The 23,226-nt window shown below is 36.4% G+C and overlaps 1 protein-coding gene across 2 annotated transcripts in view; it reads right to left on the minus strand.

Moving 5' to 3' along the window:
* Nucleotides 1-3,241: 3,241 nt before the first annotated feature.
* The window catches only part of nrp2a (neuropilin 2a), a 139,054-nt gene continuing 119,069 nt past the window's right edge, over nucleotides 3,242-23,226 (minus strand). Inside the window, 2 exon segments of one of the 2 annotated variants that reach the window (NM_212965.1) lie at nucleotides 3,242-5,430; nucleotides 9,775-9,834. In NM_212965.1, the coding sequence (NP_998130.1) occupies nucleotides 5,126-5,430; nucleotides 9,775-9,834 (365 nt within the window). In that variant the 3' untranslated portion in view covers nucleotides 3,242-5,125. 2 annotated transcript variants of the gene reach the window in all.

Raw genomic sequence — 23,226 nt, forward strand, 5'->3', positions numbered from 1 at the left:
AGTGTCCAATGTTCAAATATATTAGCTATAGTCTCATATATATGGCCATATATCAGATTTCCGTATATAATTTCTAACTATGACTAACTGCCCAGAATATTTTTATTTATTTAAATTTCCGCAGAATCAGCAATGCAGATTTGATTTGTCAAGGTTTTTTAACCCAGTATTTTCATCGAAGGGTCGACAGGATGCATTTTGTTTTCCTCTAAATAAATTACTCTGAAACCTCAGATCCTTGGAAATATTTCCATCATCCGGATGTACAAGGACAGAGCAGAGAAAGCTAAGTTAGTGTGAAAAGTACAGCATGTTATGTTGTCACTAACACTTAATTTCACAACATGCTGTTTTTCTTTTTTAGGATAGAAACCATGATCTCTCGATCGTAAATGTTTCTTCATCTGTTCTGATGTGCAAAAGCAGTTTTCCCTCAACCAAGGAGGTTTTGTAAATGACCTTGTGAAGAAACAAGCAGCATCTGCTAAAATCTTTAAAGCAAATGAATCTGCAACATGAAAAGGCCTCCCTCAATGGAGACGTTCAGACGCACCAAACCCCTTAACATCAGAACTGACGTTAGACTCAATAACCATCCGGGAATGGAGGAGTACAGTTGCTTGCCTCTCGTTCTCCATCATTTGTCAGGTTCTTCTCTCTGGAGATGAATTAGCCGTGTGCTCTTTGTATTTCTCAGTGCGGCCTCTTCAAAAGCTGATCACCTATAAGCTTCAAGCCTGCGAGGCTGAGCTTTGATGGAAAGTCCGGCTTACTGAGCAAGAGGGAAAGCTCTCTGATCTTCGCCAGCAAGGCCCCAGTGGAGAATTAGATTTCAATCTGACAGGGAGGGAAAACAACATTTACGAAACAAAAGTTTAGAATAATTTGGGTGGAAAAGCAGAGCCCGACGGCCGGGCTCCTCTGAGTAATTTCCTGATTCTCCAGCTCTCAGTCCGGCCTGCCGATCAAAGCCACACATCCAGATGCTTTGAGTTGAGCTTAAAGACAGAACTTCATTAGTCAACAATCAGGCACAATAATAGAAGATTCAGAAATATCCTGAACTCAGGAAAATCACTCATATATATATATATATATATATATATATATATATATATATATATATATATATATATATATATATATATATATATATATACATGCATTTTAATGTCATCTAGAGATTCTGCTGTAGGAGTGACTGATGTACTAGTCAGAATTCTGATCTCGAGTTCAGTGAGAAGCGTGGGAATGGTAAATGTCTCTAGATCAAGATCATGGTCTATACAGTATTTAAAGTTTACAGTCTGTCCACACTATAATGGTGTCCATATGTCCATATTGGAAAGCTTTACTTTTTTTCTGGACTCCTGGATTCAAGTGACTTTTATGACATTTAATAAAATAGCAAAATATGGCTGAAAGTTCCATTGACAATCATTGTAATAGATAGAAACATTTAATGACGTGAGGTTCAGATGATCTACTTCAGTTTTAATGGATATCCAGTGTTCTCCAGCATCCGGTGCCTAGACTGCAGCTCTGCACAAGAAGTTTAGCCAGTGGAGAAATGGTCGTGCCCAACTGAGCCTGGGTTCTCTCAAGTTTTTTTCCTTCTCTTTTGTCAATTGGTAAAGTTTGTTCCTCGCCACTGTTACCACTGGCTTTCTTAGTTTGGGACCTGTGGAGCTGATAGATGGATTTGCTCTTGAGTGTTTTACTGCAGCGAAAATTAAAGCACACTGAACTGAACTGAACTGAACTGCACTTCAACTCAGTAAATTGAAACTGCATCAGTCCAGTTTTCAATGTTCACCTTCTTTGACACAATCTACATTGGCAGCTGGCGGTTCATTTCGCTGTGGCGACCCCTGATATATAAGGGACTAAGCCGATGAGAAAGTAATGACTTTTGGGATGTGGTGAAAGGGAAGGTTTGCATCACTGAGAAAACATATATATATTCTTTTTTTTCTGGTTCAAGGCTTATGTCTTTCTTTAATTTGGAAAGATCTTACTGTACTATTAGGCCCCGTTTACACTAGTGCGTTTTAGTTTTAAAAATGCCTTTTAGATCAATAATGATCCGTGTCCACACTAGCGTTTCTGAACATATCTCCGTCCACACTACGCCACCAAAAACATAAATCAAGTGACCATTCACTCACTCTGGGCATGCTCGTTCTAGTATAAACAGAAAGCATGCGTCTCGCTCTGCATTTAGTTATTGTTAGTCAACAAACGCCGGTTGAACATTAAATGCGATGGCGAAGAAAGCAAAAGAGGTATTTTTGTGGACAGTCGACGAGGTTGAGTTGTTACTAAACGTAACAAATGAATAACTGAACAATGGCGCCTAAAACAGACAATAGTGCAAACAACGCTTCCATTTCTGTGTCCATGTGTTTGTTTACAGTGAAGGCTGGTCTGCTGTCTTCCAATAGCGTTAAAGGCATGTGTTATAGTCATGTGATAGGGACTTGACGAATAAGGGAAAGATACGCAATGACACAAAAGCCCCAATCAGGTAGCGAATCTCAGCAGCCCCGCCTCCGTTTTCAGATCTCTCTGTTTTCCCTCATCCACACTGAGACGGAGCAGCAGCGTTTCAGAATAAAAACGGCCTCTCCAGCGTTTCCAAAACGCTCCGTTTTCGGCGCTCGAAATCTCCAGCGTAGTGTGGACGGATGGCGTAACCGTAAAAAAAAATTATGCTTTTTCAAACTAAAACGCATAAGCGTAAACGGGGTCTTAGTCTGTGAATCAGCCAGACTGTGCAGGCAGAGAGGAAGCCGATGTGTAGAAATAGTTAAATGGATGCAACTGGGTGGTTGGATGAGGTGGTAGGATGAAGGGAACTTTAGGGGGTGGAACAGTAAGGCACTTCAAAGCTTTGATGTTGTGAGCCCCTAAATGAAGGCGACTGAAGGTCCGTGCTAATGGGAGCCCATGGGGAGATGAGAGAAAGTGTAGCAGACATAGCTGGAAAGGCAGAGAACGAGTGAGAGAGTTTGTGTGTGTTTAGGATTGAATGTGCTGATGTTTATTGGAGTCAAAGGTTTTATTGACGGACCTTTTGTTGTCAGTGAAGGTGTGTTATTTAGCGGTCTGGTATTTGTAAAACCAATTGCATGTACTACAGTATATGTGAGTATGTCAAGCAATGTCAACATATTATACTCATTTTACAACCCCCTTGAAACTGAGGATGCACTATAAAAGATCATGGAAAACTCATGCATATGTTAACAATCCTTTATTAAATAATCATAATAACAATAATCATCATCATAAAAAGCACATTTCCTGTACAAAGTGTCCAAAGAGAGACTGGGATTTAACCCAGTGCTGTGATTTCTCAAGTATATCGAGTGTTTAAGACAGACAAACGCTCCAAAGAAGTCTTTTTCAGGTCCAAAGCCGAGGCTGGAACAGAGTAGCTCCAAGGCACTTGCAAATGTCCAGGGGTCCAGTAGCAAGACTCTTCAAGAAGTACATGTGTGGATCAAGCAGGGTTCAGTAGAAATATCTAAGCTTGCCTACCAGTGCCTTAAAACTCTTTATCGGAGATCCCAGACTCTCATCGTGTGTCTTATTCTGCAGAGGTGTAGTGTGCTTTGGGTGCATTTACTTCCACCGACTCCATTGTGTTTTTGAGCATGAGGCTGAGGAATCCCATCTGAGCAAGTAGGTAAAGATTTACGGCATCTGTCTTCCGCCTTTTTTTCAGTCTTTGAAAACCACAGGGGAGCAGATTTACAACCAACCTGTCTCCTGTTAACATAAAGCCTTAGCATGGAAACAAAAAAAATCTGAAAAGGGAAAGATCAGGGAAATAAACAGAGGAAAGGTGTTGCATTTTAAAGTATTGGTGTTCCTCAAGGCTCAGTGTTAGGTCCTAACCCGTTTGCAAAAACTGTAACCTAAAAGAACAAAATGTTTTAATATATATATGAATTAATATTTTCCACCATTGACAGGTTTCATAACACTCATCTTGGCTTTCACTTTTAAAAATATATAAAATATTTCTGTATACACTTTTGTTTTCATCCTTCAAATCAATCCAAATCTAAAATGTTTGACCTCTTACAGACTTCAAACAATCATTTTGATGTGTAAAAAATATCTGCTTGACCCTAAAGCCGAGATGTACAGTATTATAAATGACTGGCACAGCAAAATGGTGTCGATTTTAGAGCTTTTAAAAAATACAAGCAGCGGAAATGAACCTATTTGAGCCAACAGCAGTAGCATTCTTTAAGGCCCGGAGTGAAGTAAGAGAATTCAAATCCATGCCTTCAGTATGCGGCAGCCTTTCCCCACATTACTTAATGCCTGTTTACTAGACCAAAGCTCACAACGTTAGCTGTCTCTCGGTTACAGCAATCCATAGGTTGCACTGACAAAATCCTCAATTGTTTTAGACAAGTGCGGTGCCTTTTTTTTTCAGAACACAATCCACCAAACACATAATGCCTAAAACTAAATATAAGAACCTTTTATCTGTCGTTTCCATTTCCAAACTGTCAGAATTACAAGAGAAACACAAAATGGTCGGGTGTTGTAAACACAATAATGATGGCAAACTTTTCTGCGAAGGAAATAAAAATAACCCAAATAGAACAACATTAAACCAACCCATCAAAGCTTTTAAAACAATGCACCATATCCTAGGCCACAAAAAGTACTTTGGGGAATGACGGTGGACAGAAGTTCATGGCTCGAAGGTCCGGCCACAGATCTCCCATTTTCAAAACTAGACCTCTTAGAAATCTAAGCTGATATACTATTATCTTTTTGGAATAGCAGAACATTGATATGTATCGACATTTATTTTTGAGGCTGAGCCCTGGAAAGTGTTTCAGTCTTTGTGGCACCAAACGCTCCCCTTTTTTTGATGTAATCCAGTGAAAGACGAGGAAGTCCTTGGCAGCAGCGTTAGAGCTGAGTAAGCACTGCTTGGAAAATAAGCTCCAGGAGAAGTTCAGTTTAGGAGCTCTCCAGCTGAGATGGACATGCATTCCAGGAATACTAAGAGATGAGGCTCGTCTCTCTTCAAAGAGTCAAATCGGGTAACTTTGAGGTCATTTTAGGATACTTGATATCACCCCATCTGTTTTCCTCAAGCCTCGGAGCAGCAGCGCTGTTGGTTGAGCTTCACTTTGTGCTTAATCCCATCGTATAGCTCGAAGTTGTAGTTCTCCAAAGTGGTGGAAGAGCGAGACGTTAAGCCTCCGTATGAGCAGGTGCAGTAAAGGAGTAGGCCAGCACAAACAGCACCTAGAAGAACTCCTAGAGAGCTCATGACGATGATGGTCAGGAGAATAGGGTCCAGAGAGTACAGCCATGAGTTGTCTTTATCGATAACATGGGTCACAGGGGGCTCCGATGGGGTCTCAGCCGTGCCCCACTCTGGAAACTGGAAACCTAGAAAAACAAAATACAAAACTTAACGTTATCGATATTAAGAATTTGATGAAGAATCCGATGATAGGTTAAAATATATCATGGTACCGAAATTCATGGTTGTAATTTGGGCAATCATGGCACTTTCAAGACATTTCCAAATGATCACAAGAGTTCGCTGATACTATAGTGCAGCAATCTTTATCGAGAAAAAAAAAGTGATATTCCACATATTTAAATCATGTGTCATTAACATTGTCCCTTTTTTATCATAATAATGACAGACCTTTTATTTATCAATTGATTTATTATTAGTGGTGTAATTTTGACTAAATTTAATCTCATCATTTATAAATCATGGCACTTTCAGCACATTTCCAAATGATCACAAGAGTTCTCTGGTACCATTATACAGCAATGGAGTCAAATGAATTGCAGTAATCTTTATAGAGGGAAAAAAACATGTGACCTTCCACATATTTAAATCATGTGTGATGAGCATTGTCCTTTTTAGCGTAATTATTACTGTTTATTTATTATAAATAATTGATTTACTATTAGTGGTGTAAATTTGACTCATTTTGACGAAATTCAATGTCATAATTTAGAATTTATGGTTGTAAATTGGGAAATCATGGCACTTTAATACATTTCCAAATGATCACAAGAGTTCTCTCGTACCACAATACAGAGTCAGAAGAGGCACAAGAAGTGTAATAATCCTTAAAGAGAAAAAAAAACATCCACATATTTAAGTTTTTCCTTTTTTTATCATAATTATGACAGACTTTTCATTTATTATAATTAACCGATTTATCATAAGTGGAACAAATTTGATTAATATTGAATTTTTTTTACTTGCTATCACATAATTTTATCACATATTTTTGTTACCTTTTTTTGTTTAAATACCATAGTTGGAACATGAGGGTAATCGAAAGACCTTTATTAGAAACAGGTAGTCAGACCAGGCGGCAAAGAATCAATAAACGGTAAACCAGGCAATGATGAGTTACCAGCTGTGTGAGTGTAATCAGTGGGAAACAGGAACCGGTGTGTGCAAGGTGTATGCTGGGAGCTGTAGTTCATTACTGTAACGTGCGTGCAGTTCTCACAATCACAACAGTAATATTGGACCATGGTATTCTGTAAAGGAGTGTCATATCCGCCCAAAACAAGCACTCGCTTCGAATCACTTGATTCAGGGTATGTCCTAAATGCCTAAATTTTAAGCCTCGAAAAGTCCTAAATTCACGGAAATATTGTGTTGTAGGTCTTAAATCATTTTAAACAAATCTTGATTTTCCTATGTCCATGTAAAGCTACCCAACTGGGCCAACACCCATCCATTCACTCCATCTCAATAAAAGTTTATTTATTAACTCTTATGTATTAACTATACTTACCAACTCTATTTATTTTTCTATTTATAAACATATGGTTTAATTATCTTCCTTACAATAGCATTTGTTTTTCATTAGTTTTTAAAAAAAGTTTTACCTGGGCCATAAGAAAAAATCCGTAGTGTTTAGCTTTGTGTCTGAAATTTCGTTCATATTGGTCTTAAAAAGGCTTAAAAAGGTCTTAAATTTGACGATGAAACCCGAAGAAACCCTGTCAATAGAATGGTTGTTATCAGTGGTTATCGGTTGATATATATGGGCCAGTAGGGGCCTTCTGTGCCTACTAGTAGGCTCAGAAGGCTGTTATGATGCATACACATGGTTAATCAGCTATAAGTGAAGACTCCAGATCCAGATATGTTTTTACATTGCTGTGATGGTTGGGTTTAGGGTTGGGTAGATGTTAATAAAATACAACTAATGGGAAACTGAATAAACAATTCCCGTTAACTTCCGTCTGCAGCCGTATGTGACCTTTAGCTGATTAACCATGTGGATGGATGATAACAGACTTCTGAGTCAATCAGTAGACACATAACGCCCCTACTGGCCCATATCTATCAGCTGATAATCAGATAACAGCCATTCAATCGAGCGATAACATATAAATTGGTTAAAAAAGTGACAGATGGTATCAGATGGTACAAAAAACATAGTACATTGGTAGCATTAAGGAATGAAGCCATGGTATTTTGAAATATGTCATACTTTTAAGACTACTATGGTATTAACAGTATTAAGGTGAAGTACAACTTTCCATATTTACATGTTAGCACCATTCCAGCACTTTAAAGTAAATAGAATAACATGGTACAACATATACCTTGGTAAATAATACACTGTAGCAACCATTCACTTGTTTTGTTTAACACTGCAGCCATTGGAAGCTAAGCAAAAGTTGTGTGTGTGTGTGTTTGATTTTCTGTATGGTGTCCTATGGAGAAAGACACATAACCAACTAATGGCCTGGTCTGAGGGAGAACATTGCTGACAAAACTAAGCCGTAAACTCTTTTGTGGCACCCTGCGCCTCACTAGCGGTTGCATAGGCTTAATTAGGCTGCTTTTGACAGTGAGCCGATGCCAAAACTCACACCAGCTGAGCCTCTTTCGCACTTTGACTGATATCTGTTGCATTTTGTTAAAGCAAATTTCCCTTTTGCCCTTATTGGTTCCAACAAATGACTTCCGAGGTGATTGACAGCGTGTGTGGAGAGTAAGCTAAACACAGACTTCATTATGTTAAATTAAAAAAATGAGAAAGAGATAGAAGACGTTGATAAAAGAATTGGAAGAGAGTGAAAGAAAGACAGACGGAGGGGGTTGGCGGTCTGTAAGGATGAACAGATTTCGGTTGGGTAATTAACTCGTCCTTGAATGTCTTATTTATTTATTTAAGAGCCAAAAACAAAGACATCTTTATGAGTTGATGGATTCCAACTGTGTGATAGCAGGAAGGAGGAGGGCGGAAAGACTGATAACCGGAGATGGGTTTTTTTTTTTGGTTGTTTTTTGAGCAGAAATGCGGGGTGAGGGCGATGCGAGCGTGAACAAATACGTACATTCCCACACAAACACACTGTAGCATGTCAGCTCTACCCATACAAACATATGCACAGATACACTCTGGAGCAGAGTTTGTGCCAAAAAAGAAATTATGCAATGAGAAGCAATAGGCAACTCATTTAATTACATAATGTGATGTCTTTCCAAATTAAACAGATTCAGAAAATAATTAAAAAATAAATCCTCCTATGGTAATGTATAGTAAATACTGTATTGTTTTTGAGCCATAGTGTATGACACTGGATCTATTTTAGTATTTACAACATTAGGTTAATGTGTATAAATGGTGTAGTGTTATATATACTTTATAGTTGTAAAAAAGAACAGAATTGGGCTGTTACTTTTACTATACCATACAACACTATACTATGCTGTGCTGTGCTGTGCTGTGCTGTGCTGTGCTATGCTATGCTATGCTTTGCTTTACTGTACTGTACTGTACTATACTGTAACAAGCTATTACTATACTATTTCTATATTATGCTATACTTTACTGTACTATACTGTACTATACTATACAACACTTTGACATGCTATAACTATACTATGTAATACTTTACTATACAAAACTATACTAAACTATGATATGCTATGCTATACTATACTAATGCCATACTATACTATACTATACTATACAATACTATACTATACAATACTATACTTTACAATACTGTAATATAATATTACTGTACTATGCTATGCTTTACTTTACTACACTATGCAATGCTTTGGTACACAATACTATACTAAACTATGCCGTGCTATGCTACGGTATGCTACGTTATACTATACTATACTATACTATACTATACTATACTATGCAATACTATGCAATACTTTACTATTAGTATACCATTACTACACTATGTGATGCTATACTTTACAACACTATAACATGCCAGTACTATACTATGCAATACTATACTATACTATACTATACTATACTATACTATACTATACTTGTTGTGTTACCATAGCAACTATAGAATTACCACAACAGATACATTTTTTACTTTTGGTATGACACCAAGAACATACATTCACTTTAAACATGTATAAACTGCGTATTTATATATATATATATATATATATATATATATATATATATATATATATATATATATATATATATATATATATATCATTTATAAATAAATTTTTATTTAAATAAATAATTTATTTAAATAAATAATAATAATAATAATAATTATATATATATATTTTTTTTCATTTCATTTTTTTCCCATTTTTTGTCTTGGCTTTACAAATGTAATACCTTACAGGAAAACAAAAAGAGCAACAAAGAAACATTACTTGTTCCTGGTTCCTGCTCTTTTAAATAAGTCCCTGTCAGGAAGCTTATATTGTATGTATTGTATGTTGAAGTGGGAACTAACCTGCATTTATGTGGTCCTTCCCGGTGAAGAGACGGCCATTTCCAACCTCTGGTTTTTTAACTGTGGACAGAAATGAAGACACTGCATTGAAATTGTTGCATTGAAGGTGCTAAGAGTATGACAGAAAGTGTTTCGGGCCCAAAAAGTGCTCACTACTAATGAAATCATACATTTAAATTTATGCATATGGAAGATGCTTTTATCCAAAGGGTCTTACACTGCATTTAAAGCTCTTTTTTTGCTTTCAGTTACTTGCAGAGTACTGGCAGAAGTCTAAGTGTGTATATTCAGACTTAATGACATGTACATGCATATGAAACATAATCACAGAGTTCAGATATAAACAACCTAGATAATTACAAAGTAAACCCAGCAACATTTACACACTTATGTCATAAATTGGAAAAAAAAATATGCCAATGTCTACACTGTTTCTGAATTGATATAAATAGATATAAAAGAGCAATGACGATTAAAAAAATAAGATTTTATTGTCACATTTTTTAAAAGCAAATTTTCAAGACACAAATTCATCAAGCAAAAATATTCTGTTCACATTCGCATTTGAAACAATGTACTAATTTCAAAGTTGAGGTATAGGCTGACCACAGTTAGAAGGTACTTTCGTAAAGCAAAGTGCATTATCATCATCATCACCATCATCATCATCATTATTAGTTCATAGTCTGTATCAGATGCTTCACCACCACATAGGTTAGTTTTGCGATTAAATAAAAGGCCTGTAACTTTCAAACTGCTTTACAGATCAACGTCAATTTGTTTTAGAAATGTCCAAGTTGGAGCCCGATGTTTCTAAAGGCAGAGATATCAATGTGAAGTCTGACCAAATCCACTGTAAACCATCTATTTTACCTAAATCACTACCTCAGTGGAGAAGTTTTTTGACTGTTCGACAACTCCTGAGATGTCCAAAAGCGAGGAGACATATGCAGGGGTGTGAACATCCACTGCAGTGCTCCGCTCTTTGAAAAATAGGCTGTTTTGCTTTATTAGAAGCTTCTCGGTTCAGCATACGTGATGCATTTAGGAGCCGGAGAAGAATGGCTGTTTGGCAGTACGCCTCGCTGGGTGAGGTGTTGACGGCGCTCATTAATGTGGCTTCGACAAGAGGCACGGGGCGGGAGTCAGAACGCCTATAGCAGCTTTAATAAATGGTATCTGGTCCATTAACTAATTAAAAAATATTAAGAGTAAAGAAAGAAAAAGGGGGGACACAGTTTAGGGAAGAAAGAGCGATAAAGTGGCTGCTTTAAAAGCACATTGCTCGACGGTGCCAAAACATCTCTTACCACCTCACAGCAGGAAATGGCATTAAAAAGCCCCCGAGGAGCTTAAGGTCTTTATCCTTTTATTTCCATTTTGAACAGCTCTATACGTCCTATTCTGACATTTTAAAATACTTTGAGCCATGATTCTAGATCTGCCGAATTTTCTTAAAGGCACAGTTCATGTGAACATCAAATATCTGTCATCATTTATTCACCCTCATGGTGTTTCTGAGCTTGTATGACTTTCTTTTAAATGCAAAAGACAAAAGGAGATGATATGTAAAATGTGTTTTCCGTAGGTTAAAAGTGCAAGAGGGGGTGAAAGATATCAAAAATACCACACTGAGATGCGAAATCATCAGGGGTGAACTATATATAAAACTCAAGATTCTGCGCAATTCATCTATATTTAATATTCATATTGACTTATTAATTAAGAATTTGCTAGTAAACTGTCAACAAACTGAATTTAGATAATGTGTTGATTGAAGTTACTTTTGAAAGTATAATATTACAATCTTAAGCCTATCTTAATTCAGTGGTTCCCAAAGTGGGGTTTGGGACCTCCTGGGGGGTCGCGGGCAGGGCTGGCGCGTCCATAGAGGCGACCTAGGGTGGCAGAATAAAGAGGGCGGCGTCCGCGACACCTCCCTCAACACCCGCGTCCTCAGTTATGTTCGCGACACCTCCCTCAACACCCGCGTCCTCAGTTATGTTCGCGACACCTCCCTCAACACCCGCGTCCTCAGTTATGTTCGCGACACCTCCCTCAACACCCGCGTCCTCAGTTATGTTATGTCACCCCCCCCCCACACTCCCCCGTGTTTTTACTTTTGGGTTGAGGGAGGCATGACCGTCCGTTGCCTAACGCGGCAGTTCGGCTTGCTCCAGCCCTGGTCGCGGGACAATGAGGAGGGTTTCCAAAAATCTAATTCATTTTATTAAACTATTAGAACTACCATAATTAATTCATAACCTACTGAAGAAAAAAAAAGCTGTTGAAAGTAACTGTTAACATTATAAAAAAACAACATATAATTAAAATAATAAATAAAAGAAATAAAAAGCCATCAGCCTTTCGATTTTTTAAATTTTTTTAGCGACTCCTGAGGCAATTATGTTATATTAAAGGCACAGCACATTGATTTTATGATACCAGGTTGAACTTTCTGACACCTTTACAGTACTCACGCGCATCAAGAATAAATAGAGGCCACAACTGAACATGGAGGATGGTCTTCGAGTGGTGTTCTCCAAAATTCAATGATCAATAGACTTGGGCCTATTGATATGTGTGCGCAGTTGTGTGCAGGGTTTATATATTTAGAACCACGTCGGAGAATATTGGGAGTCGCGAGTCACTGGCATTGTTATTTTGGAGTGATCTCTTATTATTAACAATAATGTATTTACTTGCACATCTGACAGACTGAACAACATAAATTAACCGGCAACGGTTTCCATGTCAAAGAATACACACAACTACCTACTCTGTTTAGTAGCTAACTATTCCTGGAGACGTTACAGCAGTTCATTCTTTGGTTTTGCTGTAAGCATATTGGGGCCTTTACGTTTGTACTTTTCCATTTCTTTGGACATTATACGGCAATCCCTTCAAGTACCAATTCTTAATGCCATACTATAATCAAACAGTACTGCCACAGCATGCTCACTCTGCCCTAATTCATTTAACCTATAAAACCAGAATGACAACTCAATTCAATAAACGATTCAACATGCCTATGAAAAAGCATATGGCGGTCTTGGACAGCATTCACTGCTAATCTCTCTTGAAGCTTCATGACGCTTCACTGAACCAAAATTGCTACCAGGTGTTGATATGAGAAGTTCTCTCCCACCCATAGCATCCCTCATAGCTTGGAGACGGAGAAACGGAAACAGCTGTCTTTGTTTATGGGACTTGTTTTTGGAGCCTCAACACCAGCGAGCGCTTGCTCAGAATAACACACGCCAACGCAGTTTTGGGGGATCTTTGGGAAAAAAAACGAATGTGAGAAATGCGAGATACAAAGGAATAACCTAGATACTGCCACAGAAATAAACATGAAGGCTCCCTTACACAATCCAACCGCTTTTTCCCACAAATATCTCAAAGGTGGTGCAGTCAGTTCATTTAAGTTTAGCACATCATTGATCTGAATCCATATCTAACACAATGTTTAAAGTCAACGCGAAAGAGCAATTAGTTTTACATTCGAAATATTTCAGAACGAAACAAGACACAAAATGTGGGATGTGACCTGATTTTATCCATCCAAGTCTGAATGGTTGCTGAAAAGCTTTTTTTATAACATGATAGAGGCTGGAAGTGTGTTTGCCAACTTAGGTTCATTCTGAAAACGTAGCCCTATATACATTTCTGGAGATCACGAACTATGTAGCCAGAGGCATGTTTGGCTGCATAACATCTTTAAAACAAACGTTACAGGGCGGTATGATGGTATTTACCTTTATGTGGATGTTTTTTTTTTTACTGTTAACAGTTTGTCCAGTGGTCTGCCATGTACATAGGATGATTTGAGACGCAGAAAAGATTTGACCAGGATGATGGGGTTTGAGTCTGGTAAAGAACGGGTCCAGAATGCAGATAAGACAATTTCAAAAGCCAAAAAATAAAATAAACAAGTAAATAACGTTGAGAAATCTGACAACATGGTAAAAATCAGACGGCTGAGAGGGCTTTTCTTTTTCTGGATTGCTTTTGAAAACACTATCGGTTGGGTTTAGGGAGGGGGGGTCAGATTTAGGTTGGGGGAATCGGTCGGTCAGTCAGTCAGTCAGCCGACAGCAGCCTTTGTTGGATTTAAATGAGAACAGCAGACATGAATGGCACTCGCGAGAGAAATTTGAGATCTCAAAAAGCTCACACAGCGGCTTCTGGCGGATTCATGAAAACAAAATATGCAAAAACGTGAAGCTCTTGGAATGAATTTGGCACTCTCCAAAAATGTACATAGTGGTACATAGTCACAATGAGCCTGGGTTGGTGTCAGAGTGAATGTTTTACTTTTAAATATGTAATTGTTTGCACTAACAGAATCAGGCTTTAATTTACTGACGAAGTGGAATTAATTCATCTTCTGCAACATTCAATGAGGTTTTTTACTGGAAATTCCTTTGTTGGTGTTTACTTTTCAGATCTATCCTAGTTTGCCATTCTTGAAGCAGTACGTTTAAGTTATTGACAACTGGCATTATTCTGTTTTCTGATACTTTTAATGACATTTGGGACTTCGAATCCCAACACAACGGTTATTTTTCCATTCTATTGACATTTGTAATTAGCAGTCTTTATGTTACTGAGAGCTGCCATTTATCTTTGCACATAAATCACAATGCCATTGTTTACAATTACATTAAGTAATTTGTAATTACATCATAAATTACAGAAATTAATGCTGTGTAAAACTGAATCAAATTTGAAAAGTTTCTTATCATATTTGCCGGAATTGATAACTTTTAAAATCTTTAACTTAAGGCTTTTTGACTGAGACTGTGACTACGTTTACATGGACATCAGTAATCAAATAATTTGCCTTAATCTGAATAAGATAATAATATGATTAGGGTGTTTACATGAGTTGCTTTTGAATGTTCCTTTCATGATCCTGTTTTACATATCCACATTTTGGGGTGTTTTATTTTTATATTTGTCAACTTTACCTGCAGTTCGGCACTTTCACTTTAATTCAGGAACATTTCATGCATTCCCCTGTGACAAACTGTTATTGGATGCGTGTATGAATTTCTGGAGTTTTGTTTTAATGTATTTTGATGCCCACACAGTATGGGGAAAAAAAACCTCCGCATTTCGCAATGCAGGTGTCTATGGTCCTTCACTGACTCGGTAGGTGCAGAGAATAGTGTCAAACTGCAGTGTGAGAATATACTATCCTGTTGCAAAATGCAGCGAAAATCATAAATGATGGTAATAGTTTGATTACAGTGTTTACATGTCTGTACTGAACTTCAATAAAGCCACTAAAATAGGTATACTCTTAATGTCTTAATCCGATTTCTGTTTAGTTTGATTATGACTTATGAGTGGGATTAAGGTAATCAAAAATCACTGCTTACATGGTAGACTCTTAATCAGAGTATTTCTTTAATTGTATTAAAATCAGATTATTGGTGTCCATGTAAACATACTCAATGGTTCCATTTCAAATATGTTCTTAACATTTAATGAAGCAGTTATTCAGTTATTGACAACTAGCTTTAATGTGATGAGACTTTTTGATCTGGAATCCCTATGCCACTGTTACCCTTTCAAACCTTTTGCTGTTACATTACATTGATGACAAATGACATTAACCCGCCACTTGTTTGCTTGGTTGCCAATTGTTGCTTCTTAAATCTTGTGTAATTTGCAGTTACTGAAGTACCAACCCAGGCTCATTCTGGAAATGTAGCCCCGCAGACATTTCTGGAGACCACGAAATACGTCCCAGGAGGTACGTATTTGTGCAGTTTTTGTTTTGGCGAATTCGCACGAGGCCGCTGTGCATGCTTTTTTTCTTGCGAGCGACGTTCGCACCCGCGCTTTTCTCGCGTAAAGCCGCCGGAGGCCGCTTTTGAGTGACCATCTGTCCGACTGACTGACTAAACGATTGACTGGGTGGCCGGCAAATCGGTCGACGACACCCTCCTCCTTCCCTAAACCCAAGCAATGATTTACAAAAGCCGTCATCAAAAGAAAGAAAAGCCCTGGTCTGATATTGAACGCGTTTTCAGATTTCACCGCATTCTCGCTCCGTTATGAACTTGTTCGCTTTATTTTTTGCATTTTGTTTTTTGTCTTACCTGATTTCTGGAACCGCTCTTCCCCTGACTCGAACCGGTCATCGCTAGACAAACTGGTTGCAGCGGAAAAGCCCTCCAGATGAAGGTGAGCCGCCAGCCGGCGACCGTGAAGAGGAGCGGCGTCACACTGCCCCGTAGTGTTCACTTGAAAAATTAAATGCAGCCATACGTACCTCCGGCCACGTAAATCGCGGTCTACAGAAATATCCGCGGGGCTATGTTTTCAGAATGAGCTTGGGTTGCGAAGTACTTTTTTAAGTCTTAATCTGTGTTTTTAATTATTCTATAGCCCTATATTAAACTTCATGTTGAAAAGCATTGGTTCATTTCCTCTTAGGTGGGCTCTCCATTCATCAGACTTAACTCAAGTTGTTTACATGCAGAAACCTTTAAAGCGATACTTCGCCTTCCCTTATTATTAATTAAATCATGCTTGCGTTGTATTCAAAAAGTGCCCAAGAAGCACATTCTCAGCATTGGAGCTCTGCGTTCTCTCTTTCACCAAAGGTCTGTTCCCATGTTCTGCTAAAGCTAAAGACATACTCGTAATCAACCTCAGGGACTAGTCAAAGTGCAAAACATTGTGTCGGGCAGCATGTCCACAACAGCTCCTCAATGTCCTGATCATATGGATTTATCATAAGTACAGCGCACTGGATCAACAAGTCAGCCCAGGATCAGTGATTAAGGTCATTGGATAACACGTCCTCTTGAGGCGTCCAACGTGAGGCTGGATACAGATTCGCTCTTGGAGAAGAGTACGAGCTGGTAAACAAGCGGAGCGCACCAGTAAGACAGGATCATTGGTATCCAAGAAAGAAAACAACAAGAAAATAACCGGGAAACAGACGTATTGAAGTGTTGGGACGCATCAGTGAGCATCTCCTCCAACTCTCCGAGATCTGCTTCTTCAATGAAGTCCACAGGGAAACCTCGAAAATGTTATCCAGTGTTTCTCACCAGTAGGAGTTCCCATCACCCTTCTCGACCCATACAGTCAATTTGGGCGCTGTCCCAGGCCTGTGAATGCCGCCGTTGGGATAGTGTGAATTGTGAGGACCGTAGTAAGCCATTGTAGGTTGGTTCCTCCTGGCCGTAAGATGACGACAGCAAATGGCCATGACAATGACAATGACCAGGAACAAGATGGCTCCTCCACCAGCAATTATGTAATACCAGTTGGGCAAAATGGGCGGTATTGACAGCGTATCTATTGTTGGCTCACTCTTGCCAGGTAGGGCTCCCCCTGGTGGAGAGATATACAAACTGTGAAACACGCCACACTACTGGAGATTTATTCAACTGCAGACCCGCAGACACACAATCCCGGCCACACAATCCAGGAAGGGGCGAACCATGGCAGATCAGACTTCTTAACATAATAGTTTTAATTTCTAATAACGGATTTTTTTATCTTTACCATGATGACAGCACATAATATTTTACTAGATATTCTTCAAGATACTAGTATTCGGCTTATCGTGACATTTAAAGGCTTAACTAGGTTAATTAGGCAGGTTAGGGTAATTAGGCAAGTCATTGAATAATGATGGTTTGTTCTATAGACAATTGAACCAACAAAATATTGCTTAAGGGGGCTAATAATATTGACCTCAAAATAGCAGAAATAAAACAAATAAGACTTTCTCCAGAAGAAAAAATATTATAGGAAATACTGTGAAAAATTCCTTACTCTGTTATATAAAAAAATCACAGGAGGACGAATAATTTTAACTTTTCTGAACAATACACGAAATACTGCAAATACATTCCGATATATTTTTTTTGATATTTATTTTAATCAATGAAATATAATATATTTGACTGTAGATAATAAACACTGGCATCATTTACTCACCTTTTCCTCATTTCAAACCTTCATGAGTTTTTTTTCTTCTGTTAAACACAAAGGAATATATTCTAATAAAGCTGGAATCCTGTAACCATTCACTTCCATTTGTTTTTCCAACCATGGAAGTAAATGCTTACTGGTTTTAACCTTTCTTCAGGATATCCTCTTTAGTGTTCAGAAGAAAAAACAGAAGAAAGGGTGAGTCAAAGCAAGTCATGATTTTGCCAAGTATGATGTGATTCTGTATTAACATCTACGTTAATCCTGAAACATAATTTTTGTCCGGAAATGTAATCCATACCTATTCCCTACGCATAAACCCAACCATAACTGTAAATTAATAACTGTAAAGTAATGAATAGTTGGATAACACAGAAGTGTATAAACCTAACCGTAAGCCTAAACTTAACATAAACGGTAAATGTATGCCTTAATTCTGATTGGCTAATTGGAATGTTGTTCCAGGATCAACATAGATGTTAATTCAGGAACATGTCCTATATGGTGAAATCAGGTTGGTGGTAAACGATGATAGTATTTTAATATTTTGGGTGAACTATCCTTTATTAAAATATAACAGGTTGAACAGACTAACTAAACAAACTCATAAAGGTTTCGAACCTCTTAAGGGAGAGTAAATAGTAACTATGCCTTTAACGTCTACAGTTAAGTACACAGTTAAGTGTTTGCAAACCATTTATATGGGCTGAATTTATACAAACAAAAAAAGGTAGAATATTACTCAATTTAATTTGTTTGTTTCAATTCAGCCCACATAAATTGTTTGGAAATACTTTCTTTAAAAAAAATTAGTAAATCCAATGAATAATTTTTTTCCCACAACCCTAAACCTTATCATCTGAAAGATTTGGGCCAGTAGGGGTGGCTCAGAAGGCTGTTATCATCCATCCACTTGGTTAATCAGCTATAGATCACATACGGCAGTGGACGGAATTATTTAGATTTTGTGTTATAATAATAATAATATTTATATTAATTCTACATTTGTTTTGTTTTCAGCCTAGTTCCTTTATTAATCAGGGGTCGCCACAGTGGAATGAACCACCAACTTATCGAGCATATGTTTTATGCAGCAGATGCACTTCCAGCTGCAACCCATCGCTGGGAAACACCCATTCACTCTCATTCACATAGACTACGGATAATTTAGTCAATACCCAATCATACCCAATGCACCTATAGCGCATGTCTTGTGGGGGAAACTGGAGCATCCGGAGGAACATCACGGGCCAACACGGGGAAAACTTGCAAACTCCACACAGAAATGCCAACTGACCAAGTCAATTCTCGAACCAGTGACCTTCCTGCTGTGAGGCGACTTTGCTGCCAACTGCGCCACCCAAATTATTTATATTTTTCATTAGATTTCCCATTAATTGTATTTTATTAACGTCTACCCCTACTCCAACCCTGAACCCAACCATCACAGTAGTGTAAAAAAAGATCTGGATCTGGAGTCTTCTCTATTAGTATAGCTGATTAACCATGTGGATGGATGATAACAGCCTTCTGCGCCTACTAGTAGGCACAGAAGGCCCCTACTGGCCCATATCTATCAGCTGATAACCACTAATAACGCCCATTCAATCGAATGATAACATTCAAAGTCCCTATATCATGCACTCAAAAAATTATTTTTACTGTTTGTTCAAACTGCTTAAAATAAACAACAACACTATTTTTTGAGGAGTTTTTTGGAGTATAACTTCATTGTTTTATGATCAATCCACCTACATTTGTAAAAACTGACGAGTTGACTTAATTCCTTCATGTTGTCACAACACAAATCGTTTGCGTGGAACCCAACAAGTGTGTATCTGGGGTTGTGTGTCTTGAAACGTGTCCACAGGTCTGCAGCTGGATATTATTGCACTACTGCTAGGTTCAAATGCAAACACACGAATGCCATGAAAGATGCTGTGTTGACTGCTCATGTAGGGTTGAAGCTCCATGCTCCACGTTTCACTGTCGGAACAGGGATTGAAGCAGTTGCGTAGCGGCGTGTACAGTGAAACAATGGCTGTAAATGCAGTGCTGTTATGTAACGTGCTTTCAAATAGGCACCTGAGTCAGAGTCCAAGCATGTTGCAAATAAAGACTGGCCCACACTAGTCCTGGGGAGTGGGAATGTCATACTATAAATCGTTTGCATGCTGGGTTTTAGGACAAGCGGCTCTCCAGGACTACGCAAAGGGCAAATAGTGCTGATAGTTCTCTAGGTAGTTATGTCTTAGGGGTACATTGGGGCTGCATTCAAAACATGAGGCTGTTTTGCCAAGCAGAGGCACATGCATTCTGTTCTCACTCCGTTTAGACTTGCAGAATGCTGAGAGATAAACTGGTTTGTTCCAAGAGTTTGTCATTTGGCTGGGCATCGCTAACTTTGCCAAAACATGATAGTGATGCATTGTAAATGGATCAGAAATTATTACGAGAGACCCGATGTGAGGACGAGCAGGGCTGAATCTGAATATACTTACTTTGGTCTCAAGTATTATTGTATTATCAAGTCAATCAGACTACTGACCTTCACAAAAACTGTGTGGTATTTGTAATAATAATAATAATAATAATAATGATTATTATTATTATTATGATTATTATTATTATTATTATTATTATTATTATTATTATTATTATTTCCTAAATATTATAAAGGACAATAAAACTTGCTGTAATTTTAAGATCACTTTGGAGTGTTTTCAGATTGTGTTAATCATTTATTTTCATGAATTAAATTAACAGAATTTATGTGAATGGACACCAAATAAATAAATAAACAAATAAATAAGTTTATTCATTATTGCATAAATGTTAAAATACATTTAAACATAATTATACATTTAATATGTATATATAAAATGTATGCATGTTTAAATAAATAGATAAATAAATAAATGTATAAATTATTGCAAAAATGTTAAAATACATTTAAAAACAATTACAAAATAAATATGTGTAAATAAAATATGTGCATGTTTAAATGAATAGATTAATTAGTAAATGTATTAACATAAATGTTTAATTAACATAAACACATTTCAAAATAATTATTAAAGAAATATGTATAAAAATGTTTGTATGTTTAAATAAATAAATACATAAATGTATTAATTATTACATAAATGTTGAATTACATTTCAAAATATTTATAAAAAGAAACATGTTTAAATAAAAATTGTTTGCATGTTTAAATAAATAAATAAATAAATAAATAAATAAATAAATGTATTAAAAATTGCATAAATATTGAAATACATTTCAAAATAATTATAAATTAAATATGGATAAATAAAAAGGCATGCATGTTTAAATAAATAAATAAATAAATGTATAAAGCATTGCATAATTGTTAAAATACACTTCAAAATATTTATAAATTTAATATGTATAAAGAAAAAATGCATATATGTTTAAATATGAATTAATTAATTACCCTAACTGTTAAAATAAATAAAAAGTATGAATTAAATATGTGCAAATAAAAAGTATGCATGTTTTAACAAATAAATACATGTATTAATTATTGCATAACTGTTAAAATACATTTAAAATAATTATAAATTAAATATGTATAAATAAAATGCATGCATGTTTAAATTAATTATCTAAATAAATAAATAAATAAATAAATAAATAAATAAATAAATAAATAAATAAGCAAGTATAGATGCAATATCTTCAGAATAGAAGTTCTAGGTGTATGAATCTACACTCAACAGTTTTCCAGATAAAGCATTAAACCAACTAGAGCAACACAAAGAGTTGGACAGACAACGTTCGACACATCTAGAAGCAGAAACTAGAAAGCCAAAGTGATGCGCTGCATGTTGGCTTCAGATTGAAAATCCTCTGACCAATTTTAGACACCCCTCAAAAAATTAAAACAACCATTTAGATGAAAGCAACCAAAATAGCAACAATAACTCAATCACACAACAAGTGGAAGCAGAGGTTCTCACGGATTAGTAAGCACCGCATGAGGAGCGAACATTCGAGAGAAGAATGACACAAAAAAAAAACAGTTCTCCAGGGACTCCAGCGAGACATACCCTGAGTCTCTGATGCAATGCTGCCATCTGAGCAGAAGCAGCACCGGCAGACATCTTGCTATGCTATATTCAGCCACGGAGCATGAATGAGACACTCATTAGGGAGAGCGACTTGGCTCTGCCTGGGTCTTTTATTGACACTCATTTCACAAAAGGAAGTGGAGGTGCTAAAATGCCGGTAGCTTGTTTGGGTATTTCTGCCAATGCAAGGTTAAATTATCAAAACAAAAAAAAAAAAAAAAGCAGAAGAAGTGAAATGGAGCACCAAATATAAAAACCTGTACAGTGCGGGGTTGGACTGCCGTCATTTAAGGAGGAAATTGCACCTACTGTATGTGTCTGCAAAATATGTCATCAAGCTAAAACACAGCTTAGACTTTTTTTTTTTTTTTCAAATAAGAAACCGCTTGATTGATTGATTGATTTTTTTTAAATGCAGACTTTTGAAGTTTGCATTGATTCTGTTACCTTCCTGCATATACTGGTAAGCTGCTTTGAAGCAATCTGTTTTGTATTGAGCCCTATACGTCAATTTAACTTGACTAGAATGTCATGTAGCAATATTTAAACCAGTATGTAATGCAGGGTTAATGATGAGCCACATCCATGCACTGAACTTTAAATGAAACCAAGAAATGATTAAAAAATAAATAATTAAATATTCTACACTTTACAAAAAAATTCTGTATTTTTACAGTTTATTTCCTGAAGCTAGGGTGCCGAAAGAAAAACGCAAAATAACAGAAATTTACTCTAAAATAACAGAGGTTGAATTACAGAAATTTACAAGAAATTTATATCTAAGTAAATTTCTGTAAATTAATGTCCGATATTTTACAGTAAATTTGTGAAATTTAACGGCCGTTATTTTACGTTTTTTTTCCAGCACCCTAGCTGCTGGAAATAAACTGTAAAATTACAGATTTTTTTTTTATATATATATTGGCCCATTTTTTTATTTTATTTTTATTTCCAACAACAAAAACATAATAATAATAATAATAATAATAATAATAATAATAATAATAATAATCATCATCATCATCATCATCATCATCATAATCATAATAAAATTATTAATAATAATAATAATAACAATAATAATAATAATAATAAAAAGTATTATTATTATTATTATAAATACTGTTATAATTATTATTGTTATTAGTATTACTATTAATTATGTATAATACAATTACTAAAATAATAATAATAACAATAATAATAATAATAATATTTTTTATTTTAAATGACTTTTAATCAAAGGTAATAATATTACTGTAATAATAATAATAATAATAATAATAATAATAATAATAATAATAATAATATTATCTAGTTTGCATTGAAGTTTGCATTGATTCTGTTACCTTCCTGCAAAATACTGCGAAGCTGCTTTGGAGCAATCTGTTTT

Source organism: Danio rerio, chromosome 1, assembly GCF_049306965.1.
Source record: "Danio rerio strain Tuebingen ecotype United States chromosome 1, GRCz12tu, whole genome shotgun sequence".
NCBI classification, from domain to species: Eukaryota; Metazoa; Chordata; class Actinopteri; order Cypriniformes; family Danionidae; genus Danio; species Danio rerio.